Below are 11,925 nucleotides of genomic sequence, written 5' to 3' on the forward strand. Positions count from 1 at the left end.
GTAATGGCGGGCAACCCATCTGCTCTCTTTGGGTCGATTTCTTCACCATCACCATCGTGGTTAACGTTCATGTGATGCCTTAAGGTCCCAGTCATCTCATTTGATCGTCATCACAGCTCCATTTCTAACGCGTTTCATCGTTTAGGAAGACTTCTTAGAGGTAGATGGCACAAGTGTTACCCTCCTTTTACAGCTGAGGAAACTGAGCCTCGGAGAGATTTAAGCGAGGCGTCCAAAGCGGCCGAAGTGTAAAGCTCACCTCTCCTGTCCTAGGTGAGCGCCCGCTAAGGGCAGAGGCTCCATCACACAGACTAATCCCTTAGGCCACCTTGTCCTAAGGTTAGGTGGCACAGTGGCGAGAGCCCCGGGCCTGGAGTCAGTTTCCTCGTCTGTAAAACGAGAGTCATGAAACCACCCATCTCCCAGGGTTATGAGGACCAAGTGAGAGCATGGTAAAGAGCTTCTGCAGTGCCTGGCACACAGTGAGTGTTCAATCAACGTCAGCTGTCGTTATAATTACAGGAGCACCGTTGCTATGAGCTCCTCTGATCCCTTAGAGACTGGCCCAGGGTCGCAGATGTAAAACGCTGCCCAAGTCCCCTGGCTCCAAGACCGGCGTCCATGTTTGCAACCCAAAGGCCCTTCCCCGGAGTGTGGAGGACGGTGAAACTGAAACTAGACTAGGGACATTATTACCCCACCCCCAGCCGTCGGTCTCGCCACACTCAAGATGGCGGCGCGACGACTACGAGGCCCCTCCAAGGCGGTGCCCGCGCACGCGCAACGGCACCCTCCCTCCCCGGCCGGGACACAAGATGGCGGCGGCGGCGCTGGGGAGGGCGAGGCGGAGGCGGCCAAACGGGCGGCTAAGGAGAGTGTGTAGTCGTATCCCCCCGAGTCCGCTCCGGGCAGGTAAGGGCCCCTGGAGGCCGCGGTCCTGCCGCGAGCCGCGATGGAGTCCGGGGATCCGCGGTCAGGCGACGGTGGCTCCTCCAGGCACTTCCCGCCCGGGGCCGCCGCTCAGCCCGGTCGTTGTCGCCACCGCCGCCGCCATCTTAGGCCCTCGGGCGGGCGGCTGAAGCTGGGAAAGGGAAGCCCAGGAACCGGGGACCCCGAGGGTGGCGGCCTAAGGGAACCCTCTCCCACTGCTGCCGCCGCCTTCTCCGTCGTCGCCGCCTTTGTGCTGGGCAGCGGCTCCCGAATCTCCTCAGCCCGGGGGCGGGAGCGCGCAGCAGGGCGGGGGGCGGAGCCCGGGAGATGGGGCGGCGTGCGCGCACCCGCCCGCCCTGAGCTGGAGCGGGAGGCAGGGAGGGGGATTGAGGAGGAGGAGAGGGGAAGAGGAGGGGGGAGAGCGCGCTCCCGAAGTCGCCCCTCCCCTCTCCTTTCCCCTTCTCCCCCCCGCCCGTCCAGAGCGATCGCTGCGCTTGCGCACTCCGCTCGCTCTGGAGAGCCGGCTGCAGGATTTGGAATCCTGCGTCAGGAAGCCCGACCCTTGCTCCCTCCGCCCCTCGGCCGTCCTGGGCTGCGCCGCCCACCCCTCGGATTCGGGGATTGGCCGCCCACCTGCCTTGTCAGCGCTGGTTTCTCGGCTCCAGGCCCCTCCCTCACGGTCCCGTGTGTCCATCCCTACGCCCGCCTCGCCCTGCCCGTGACCTTGTTTTTCTTTTGCTACCCAGCTGCAGGTCTGACGATGCCCCTGGTACTTTGCCCAAGCCACTGCTGACCCGTCCACCCACCCACCCACCCACCAGTGCCCAACCGCACCTAGCATTTGCCTCTGGCCACCCCTGGGGGAATCCTGCAGTGACTCCAGAGACGCGGGGGTTGGTGAAGGTCTGGAGGCGCCTTCTTTTCGTGCTAATGCTGCAGACCCCAGAGGGTGAGAGAGAAGAGGAGCTTGTCACCCCTAGCCCTCCGGCCCCAGACCCAGAAGTTCACAGCCGTGTTTTAGCGCTGGGTCCCTTCCCGTCTCTGGATCCCCTGACTCGGAGTGACTCTAGAGATTGCTGACCCCTCCCCCCTACGTTTTACTGTGAAGACACAACACCTGAGAGATGATGAGCCTAGAATCACTCACCTGGTGCTCGTAGTGCCGACTCCCAGCCCCCGCTATTTCCGTTTAATGACACTACCCCCTAGCTTGTTTGTTAAGCACAGAACATTTCCCGGCTTAGAGAATGAACAAATTGTGTCTCCTGACCTCTCCTACCCCAATTTTTGTATAAAAATTAAGTAAATTCAGTCGCTTCACCCTGCAGTGATTGAGCTGAAAGAGTTAAGTATGGACTTCTGTCCTGTGCCTCCTTAGGTTGGACGTTAGAGCGGCGTGATAGGATGGTGTTAGGCAAAGAGTGTGTTCTCTTCTCTAGCACGGGTAGTCAGGAGGTTTTCTGGAAATAGTTTTTAGTGTTATGGTGCAGGGTTTCTTTTTGGATTTTGCCTGGAAAGGGTGAGAATGGAGTGGGTCTTTTTGGTTCTGACTTGATCACTGTGTGATAGGTCTCATGCTGTTGCTGAGAGATGGCCAATGAGAACCATGGCAGTCCTAGAGAGGAAGCATCTCTGCTGAGTCACTCCCCAGGCACCTCTAATCAAAGCCAGCCTAGTTCCCCCAGGCCCATCAGACTGGTACAAGACCTTCCAGGTATTATGGGGGAACAGTGAAGGAATATAAAAAAAGCTTCTGGGATTTTGGGAGGGGAACTTCTTGGTTTGTATTCCATGTGGGATGGTGCTGCTAAGTAAAATTCGTATTTCGTTGCCTAGCGTTCCAGGCATTCTCTACTCTAGCACTCCCCTACTTTTTCAGCTGTATTTCAGTTCTTACCCTGATGCATTTTATGTTCCAACAAAGCTGGACTAGTCTGCCTTTTTGACTGTGCCCTGGCCTTTCCTGGAATCCCTTTCGCTATAGTCTTCACCTATTAAATTCCTGTTTATCCTTTAATGCCCAACTCGGATGCCACCTTCTCCAGAGAACTTCTCATTTCTTCCTTCTCATTGGGTAACAACTTTTCCCCTTCAGTCTCACAGTCCTTTTTTTTTTCTTGCCTAATACAGTTACATTTTGTTATTGCCTATAACACAAATTTTTTTTTGTCTTAATTTCTATATGAGACCATAGATTCATAGGTTGGGACTCTGTTCAATCTAAACTTTGTATTTCTCTCAGCGCATAGCTGATATTTAATAAATGCCCGTTACATTGAATTGCTGGATCGCCTCGATTCTGGCTTTGGTTTCCAGATGAGCTGGTACAGGCTGGCTGGGAGAAGTGTTGGAGCAGACGAGAAAATCGCCCTTACTACTTCAATCGCTTCACCAACCAGTCACTGTGGGAGATGCCAGTCCTGGGTCAGCATGATGTCATTGTAAGTGCCCTGTTTAGGACCGTAGTGGGCCAACACAGCTTTCCAAGAAGAGTAGAGTCTGTCAATACCCTCTTTTGGGTGAGACGTCCTTTCTCACTTGGCTTGGACTAGCTGGTTGGCACAGTACTTCTGACATTACCAAGGGTGTGCTGCCTGAGGGTGGACTTGCTCCTTGGTATTCCGTGGGTGGGAGGTGGGTATGGGGCAGGGCTATATAATAGGCTGTATTGCCAGTTATAACTCTGCTGGTCTGGCCCCCACCTCCAGTCGGACCCTTTGGGGCTGAATGCGGCTCCGATGCCCCCAGACGCTGGAGTTGTGGAAACACCAGTGGAAAGCAAGCCCAGGAAAAGGAGGCTTTCAGAGGAGCAGCCCAGTGGCAACATCGTAAAGAAGCCCAAGGTGTGTGTCCTGCTAGTGAGAACAGCCTGGAACAAGGTCAGATGGGCCTGAAGGCATACATGTAAGGAAAAGAGGCCTAGACAAGGAAGCAGAGGACCTGAATCTGAACTTGACTTTGACACTTACTGAACCATGTGGCAAATTACATAGCATGTCGTAGTGGAAAAAGTTCTAAATTTGGGGTTAGAGGGTTTGGGTTCAAATCTCAGCTCAGCTCTTTTACTCTCTCTGAACCTGAGCACATCATTTCTTCTCTCTTGGCCTGAATTTTTCTCATCTATAAAAGAAAAGGTTGCATTAGATTGTCAGATTGTCTCTGAATTCTCTTTTATTTCTTTTCTTTTAAATTTTTTTTTTTTTTTGCAGAGGGGAAGGCAGGGCAATTGGGGTTAAGTGACTTGCCCAAGGTCACACAGCTAGTGTGTCAAGTGTCTGAGGCTGGATTTGAACTCGGGTCCTCCTGATTCCAGGGCCGGTGCTCTACTCACTGCGCCACCTAGCTGCCCCTCTTTTATTTCTGAGCCCTAAATTCTCTGATCTTCATTGTAAAGTGGAACTCATCCCTTCTGTAATAGAAGGCTAATAACTCTTGCCTTACCTCCCCCACCTCACTGTTGTGAGGATCAAGCAATATAGTGTATTTGAAGACCCTCGGTAAAGTGTTGTGATCCTGTGAAGTATCATCAGCAGGACATGGTCAAGAGGAGGGGTTGGGGTATTGGGATAGGAACAGTGGCCTTATTATCCTGAGGGATCCGTGTTCACACATGCCTTGTTGTCAGGACCTTGGTGGACTCGACAAGTCTCATGACTTTGATTATTCCTCCCTTCAGGTTGAAGTTCCAGGGACTCCTTCTGCCCAGTCTGTACCCAGCTCCCCTAGTGTGCCTGGGACACCAACTGTGAAGATATGGGGCCCATCCCCTGAAGACAAACAGCAAGCAGCTCTCCTCCGGCCCACCGAGTGAGTCCTCCCCGTAGGCTTCCTCAGGCCCTTTTCACCTTAGTGTGGGTATTGGAGGCCAGCAGGGAGCAGCTGAGTTACTGCTTGGCCTTCTGGGGTTGGGTTGAGGTTGTGGGGATTACTGGGTTGGGTGGTTCTCTTGGAAACGTGGAGAATGAGAGTTCCTCTTCTTCCCCTGACTCTCTTTACCGGCCACTGCCTATGTCCTAAGGGTGTACTGGGACCTGGACATCCAGACAAATGCAGTGATCAGACAGCGGGGGCCGTCTGAGGTCCTGCCCCCGCACCCCGAGGTGGAGCTGCTCCGCTCCCAGCTCATTCTAAAGCTTCGCCAACATTACCGGGAGCTGTGCCAGCAGCGTGAAGGTAAAACTGGGCAGCTGAGCCTCTCCTTTGCTTCCAGCTCTTTCTAGCCTTCCTTTGTTGCTGTTACCCTACTTTCCTCCCTGCTGCCTTTGGGCTGTAGCCAAGCACTTCAGACACATGCAGGGCCTTTCCCCTCTGACCTACAGCTTTAAATTGAGATAAAATCCCGAGTGCTTCAAGTTGGAGGGAGCACCCACCCTTTTTGTCACTGTTGCTGTCTCTAGAGATGTAGTGTGATAGAAGTGGAGGGAGCACTGGATTTGGAAGCATAAGATCTGATTTCAAATCTCAGTCCTATCGCTAATGTATCACCTTGGACAAGTCACTTAACTTGTCAACGTTTCATTTCCCTCATCTGTAAAATGAGGTGACTAGATTTCCTCAAAGGTCCCTTCTGGTTCCTCATCCGTGATCCTAGGATTTCCTTTCTGGATCACTTCTGGGACTGCCCAGAATGCCCAAGGTCTCGTATTCTTTTTCATTCCCCAATCTCCTCTTGGGATTGCTCATATTGGCCTCTCTTTCAGGCATTGAGCCACCGAGGGAGTCCTTTAATCGATGGATGCTTGAGCGCAAGGTGGTGGATAAGGGGCCTGACCCTTTGTTGCCAAGCAACTGTGAGCCAGTTGTGTCTCCTTCCATGTTTCGAGAAATCATGAACGACATTCCCATCAGGTACTCCTCTATTTGGTCCACTTGGGCCATGTGCCTCTCCTAGTGCAGAGCCTACTCCCTTTGGGGATAACCTGATATTGAGGACCCTGATGGCCGCCGCTTTTTGACCCAGGTTATCCCGAATCAAGTTCCGGGAAGAAGCCAAGCGGTTACTCTTCAAATATGCAGAAGCTGCCAAGCGACTTATTGAGTCCAGGTCAGGAACCTCCCCTTTCCAGACCATCAAGCCATAAATATGGGGAAAATCCTCCAGGAATGAAGTGGGTGGTGGGGTGGTAGGAGTCTCCAGAGTCCATCTTATACATTACTCTTTTATACTCAGTAGGTTATTTTGTTTGGAGTACTGACAGGGATTTCAGGCACCAAGCCTGAGGGGGCATGGGTAAGTGGCTGGACGGAGAGGGATCCTGGAGAAAGCGTTTGTTGTCCAGGTGTGCCTAGGGAGGCCAGAGCTCCTGGTTCTCTCTGTGGAACTCCATCACAGGCTCAGAGAGGCAGCCCCTTCCTAGGCTCCTGAGCAAGCACTGGGCTAAGAGTCAGGATGCTTGAGTTTGAATTTTCTCTTCTGTTTATATGAATTCTGTGATCTTGGGTAGTCACTCTTCCTGAGCCTCAAGTTCTTTATCTTAGAAATGGACATAATATTTGTATTACCTCCTTAGCAGGACTATAAAAAGAATATCTTTCTAAATCTTAAATGACTCTAGAAATATGGATAGAGCTGTTGCCTGCCACAAGGCTTGTGTTGGGGTGGGGAGAGGAGGAGGGCCAGTGGAAGCAGTGCCTCCTAGTTGGCCTGATTGTGGTGTCCAAGGGCACTCATGTGCCACTCCTCCCTGTAGGAGTGCGTCCCCAGATAGCAGGAAGGTAGTGAAGTGGAATGTGGAAGATACTTTCAGCTGGTTACGGAAGGACCACTCAGCTTCCAAGGATGACTACATGGTAAGTGGCGGCCACTCTTCTGGGCCTTGGAAAAGAGGGTTGAGAGGGTTGGGGGTTCCCCAGGGTAGGTGGGGCTGTATCTACAGGGCATGTCTGCTGCAGGACCGTCTGGAGCACTTAAGAAAGCAGTGTGGCCCCCATGTGTCAGCTGCGGCAAAAGACTCAGTGGAGGGTATATGTAGCAAGATCTACCACATTTCCCTGGAGTACGTCAAACGAATCCGGGAGAAGCATCTTGCCATCCTCAAGGAGAACAACATCCCGGGTATGGGGGTGACCATCAAGGAAGATGGTTGGGGAGCTTTTGGGTGGGGAGGATGGACTCTAAGAATTCCTCTGGGAGCATGAACTAGTTCTGGGAGGAAGGAGTCATTGTGATCATGGAAACACTGGGCCTTGTTACCTTTTGGGGAGAGGGTCTACAGCTCCATGACTGGCAGCTCTTCTCAATCCATAGCAGGGAGAGGAGAGAAAAATAAATTATATGTTAGGATTATGGGACTTTGGAGATAGAGAGAACCTTAGAGGTGACCTAGTCCAACCCCATATTTGTATGGATGTGGAAACTGAGAACCAGAGGTTGTGACTTGCCCAAGGTAATATAGGAAGTAAGTGGAAGAACCTGGATTTGAACCCAGGTTAAAAGAGGTAGGGGCTTGGCAAGGGGGCAGCACTTGTTAACTCCTCCTGCTAGTTGTTGGGGACCCCAGCATTGAAGCATCGGTGCCATCTTTCTTCATCTCCACATGAGGCATTCCAGGGAACATCGCATGGGGTGGTTACCTCAAGGAGGCAGTCCACAGGAACTAAGGAGCTGACCCGAGCAGATCTGAGAGAGCCAGGTGCATACATAAGGAACCACTGTAATGAGACAGATGATTAGGAATCATCGACTAAATTAAGACTCAGTCATTGTTTTACGGATAAATGGCTTACAAACACCCCTATCATCAAAGCAAATCCTGTGGGGCTGGCTCCCCATTCAAACTAATCTTTGGTGCTTTCTTATTTGCTACCTTTGGTGTTTATTCTAACTTAACTTTTCCTGTATCTACATGGAGTCTGGGCTCAGGGGGCTCTGCAGCACCCAGTATATAAATTGGTGTTCTGAAAGGAGTGCCAGACTTTTAATCAAGAGTCCTTGGTTCAGATCAGGCCTCTGGTATTTACTTGTGTGATTGTTTTGGAGAAGTCACAGATTCCCAGAGCTTCTGTTTCCTTTTTTGCAAAATGAGGATACTGTAATAATGTTGCATTAACCACTTAGCAGGCTTGTTGTGAGGAACAGTCTTGGTAAGCCTGAAAATGCTACATAAATAGTTGTTATTATTGCTATTATAATAACGATAATATAATTATGACCTAGGTCTGCAACCCCCTAGGTATAGCTCTGCCTGCCCCCAGCCAGTCTTCCTCAGTAAGTCCCCTCCAGGTGCTCCCTGACCTGAGTTGAGCATGGGCTGGAGTGGAGCAGGGTGGGGCCACCCCAGGCCAGGGACCTCACCTCGCCCACTTCCCTCAGAGGAGGCAGAGGCAGCAGAAGTGGAGCAGCGACTTGTCTATTGCTACCCGGTACGGCTGGCCGTGCCCTCACCTCCCCTGCCTAGTGTGGAGATGCACATGGAGAACAACGTGGCCTGCGTGCGCTACAAGGGGGAGATGGTCAAAGTCAGTCGTAACTTCTTCAGCAAACTGGTGAGAGCAGAAGCATCAAGCTTTAGTGGTGGGATTTAGGAACGAAGTCAGAAAGGAAATTTGGGGGGAACTTAAGTAGCTGTCTGCCTAAATCAAGACAGCACAACCCCCCATTCAAAGGACTTGATTGGGAAATGAAATGGCATATAGACCTCATGAAGTTATGGTGAGGCATTAGGATGTAGTTGAGCCTTTGGACTTGGAGTCAAGAAACTGGGGCTCAAACCCAAGCCTTAGCACTAATGTCCACTAATTTGGTGACTGTAGCCAAGTCATTTAACTATTTTTGAGCCATGTATATAGTTTCTTCATCTCTAAATTGGGGATAATGCCTACACAATGTACCTTGTATCGTCACATGGTTATTTTGTGAGGGCTGCGTAAACCTTAAAGTACCATATAAACGCAGATTATTTTATACCTCTAATGTAAAAGTACGTGTTGTAGTTAGGTATGTTTGGACGGTAAACTTCACATGGGCAGGAACCCAGACAGATTAAAGTGTTAGACTGTGATGCCATCCTCAGCACACCGAAGGTGCTTAATATAGCTGTTGAATTATTGACCTGGAAGGATCTCCTTCCTGTGAACAAGGAGCCCTCAGGAGCTCTCTGCTAATGCCCAACTCTCTGTCTTCTGACAGTGGCTCCTCTATCGCTACAGCTGCATCGATGATTCAGCTTTTGAGAGATTCCTGCCCCGAGTCTGGTGTCTTCTCCGACGTTATCAGGTATAGAATATAGGGTACGGCTGTGGTGTGCTGAGTCATTCTAAGCTAACAGCTGCTGGAAAGTGGGATGGGGGATCCTGAGGAGGTATGACTAACCTTTAAGAATGGGATGACGCCAAGGGTGGGGAGGAAGAAAGGTGGTGATCCCTCCCTCCTGGTGATTATGGCTTTCTTGGCTACTCCTGCAGATGATGTTCGGGGTGGGACTGTATGAGGGGACAGGCCTACAGGGCTCACTCCCAGTACATGTCTTCGAAGCTCTGCACCGGCTCTTTGGCGTCAGCTTTGAATGTTTTGCCTCCCCCCTCAACTGCTACTTCCGTCAGTACTGCTCTGCCTTTCCAGACACCGATGGCTACTTTGGTTCCCGAGGGTGAGGTCCTGGTTGCTGTTGTGCAGCAGCTAGGCTATACATAGCTCTGAAATCAGAGGGGCTGGCTCTTAGCTGTTAGTACTGAGGCTTCTAGCTCTCCCCAGGGGATGTCATTTCTTTGGTCTTGGTTGTTGCTGAAGAGGAATTTCATCAAACCTACTTCATGGACAGGCATAATGTTCCATTAATGTGTTACATATCTGCTGCCCATCAGAGCTTTTGCTATGTACAAGATGACTGTTCCTCACAATTCTCAGTTTTGTTGGGGAGATAATAACCAGGTGGTAGATTAATGCCAAGTGACTTCCCTTCTCTCTAGGAAATGAGATGATTAAAATCTAAGTGTCAGACAAAGATCATACCAACAGGTAGTTTGGGAGGATGATTTAAGGTGGTTTTCTCTGAAAGCCTTTTAATTTTCCAGCCCTCTGATAACAACCACCTCCCCTGTGGTACCTAGCACCACATTAGATACATACATAGGTGGCACCCACTCTTGGTAGACTAACTTCTGATGCTTTTCCCTCCCCTGCTGTCAGGCCCTGCCTGGACTTCTCCCCACTGAGTGGCTCCTTTGAGGCAAACCCTCCGTTCTGTGAGGAGCTGATGGACGCTATGGTGTCTCACTTTGAGGTTTGTGACCCTCGTAGGTGGGCCAAGGGGCTGGGGGAGGCATGTTTGTGAACCATGCAGGAGTGTCAGCACCATTTCCCCCATTGGTGCTTTGCAGAAGCTGTTGGAGAGCTCCCCAGAGCCCTTGTCCTTCATTGTTTTCATCCCGGAGTGGCGGGACCCCCCCCACACCAGCACTAACACGAATGGAGCGGAGCCGTTTTAAGCGCCACCAGCTGGTGCTGCCTGCCTTTGACCACGAGTATCGAAGTGGCTCCCAGCACATCTGCAAGAAGTGGGTGCATTTTGTGGGGGCTGGGGCAGAGGGAGTGGCTGGCACTGTGAGATGCAGGGTAGGAAGACCTGGAGCAGCTGTCACTGAGTGGCCCATTTGCCTTCCAGGGAGGAGCTCTACTACAAGGCTGTGCACAATACGGCTGTGCTGTTCCTGCAGAACGATCCTGGCTTTGCCAAGTGGGAGCCAACGCCAGCAAGGCTGCAGGAGTTGACCACGGCCTACCGGCAGTCTGGTCGAAGTCATGGCTCCAGTTCAGGGAGCACTTCGTCTTCCTCTTCCTCTGAGGCCAAGGACCGTGACTCTGGCAGGGAGCAGAGCACCAGCCGAGAGTCAAACCCTACTTAGCAGGCAGTGGAAAAGAGGGCTGTTGAGCTGTGGGGGTTCAGGCCTGTCTTCCTTACCTGACCCTAGTCTCAGCCCCAGGAACACGATGCCATCATCCTTCATGGGGCAGCAGAAGGGTCAAGGCTGCCACTGACATAGGAAGAATGTGGTCCTCTATGGCTCTCCTCACACACACATATCTTCCCTCAACTTCCTTAAAACTTCATGCTCACTCCATGTCCCTTGTGAATAGTCCCACATCCTCCCTGTCCTGTCGCTAACGCTGTTTCACGTGTAAAAGAAAATACAGAAAAGCCCCAAGACTGTGTGAGGGTTCTGGAAGGAGGAGGGGGCTTCCCAGGCCCCCTTCCTGGGAGCCCATGTCCAGGCCCAATCATGGTTGCTGCCTTTTCCTATGCCACTTCATATCAGTGAGATGTTCTCTCTGCACACACACGACATTGTCCCTTTTTTCTCTTATACACCCACTAGCTGCAGGTCAGGGAGATAAGGGAGTCCTTAAGGCCTTTGGTATGTTTTAGTGAACAAGCCCTAAGCCCAGCAGTCCTGGCTTTTAGGGCCCTGTGTTCCTGGGGACATAGGGATTCGCACAACTCCCTGACCAGCCTTGGAGTGAGCCTTATGGGCAGGGGACAAGAAACCAAATCAGGCCAGGAACCAGATTCTTCTTCCTTGCAAGGGTTTTTAGTAGGCCAGCTGAACCCTTACAGGTTATAAGAGCTAATGGGCCCTGTCTGGTCTTCACTTCATCTGAGTAGTCTTACCCATTGTGTATAGGGACCTTTGAATGAGCCTACCCCATGCCACCTAAAACTTGTCAATTAGGGTTCCTTAGGCCTGTGGATTATCAACTCCTAGTATCCCAACGACAAACTGGCAGGAGTTTGAGAAAGCCTTTGTAGGGCAAAGGGACCATAGTCTAGAAATGCATGATTCTAGAATTCGAAAGTAATTCAGTAATAATCTTACTTCAACCTGAGCATGACAACAAGCTCTGATACTACCTGTGATCTTATGCAAGTCACTTCTCTCTCTGAGCCTAATTTTCCTCATCTGTAAAGTGAGGGGGGTTGGGTGAGATGATCTCTAAGGTCTTTTAAAGCTCTGTCTTTGTGACTGAATTTCTGTAAAATGATACCTTCCCCAATCCCA

General features: G+C 51.3%; 1 protein-coding gene and 1 long non-coding RNA gene across 2 annotated transcripts; one reads left to right on the top strand and one right to left on the bottom strand.

Moving 5' to 3' along the window:
* Positions 1-805: 805 nt before the first annotated feature.
* PCIF1 (phosphorylated CTD interacting factor 1) lies at positions 806-11,920 on the top strand. Its single transcript, XM_036752278.1, is given in 18 exon segments — positions 806-912; positions 1,677-1,879; positions 2,500-2,644; positions 3,247-3,371; positions 3,639-3,773; positions 4,607-4,737; positions 4,949-5,103; positions 5,631-5,778; positions 5,891-5,974; positions 6,621-6,720; positions 6,823-6,985; positions 8,243-8,415; positions 9,059-9,145; positions 9,334-9,518; positions 10,058-10,151; positions 10,249-10,311; positions 10,313-10,425; positions 10,533-11,920. Coding segments are annotated over 16 exon segments (2,121 nt in total). The 5' UTR covers positions 806-912; positions 1,677-1,879; positions 2,500-2,520; the 3' UTR covers positions 10,774-11,920.
* LOC118844402 lies at positions 6,174-7,565 on the bottom strand. The gene is made up of 3 exons (XR_005009967.1): positions 7,504-7,565; positions 7,124-7,162; positions 6,174-6,403 (listed from the first exon to the last, which is right to left on the bottom strand). It is a non-coding gene; the product is annotated as an uncharacterized LOC118844402 (long non-coding RNA).
* Positions 11,921-11,925: the final 5 nt, after the last annotated feature.

Source organism: Trichosurus vulpecula, chromosome 3 (assembly GCF_011100635.1).
Source record: "Trichosurus vulpecula isolate mTriVul1 chromosome 3, mTriVul1.pri, whole genome shotgun sequence".
Classification (NCBI taxonomy): domain Eukaryota; kingdom Metazoa; phylum Chordata; class Mammalia; order Diprotodontia; family Phalangeridae; genus Trichosurus; species Trichosurus vulpecula.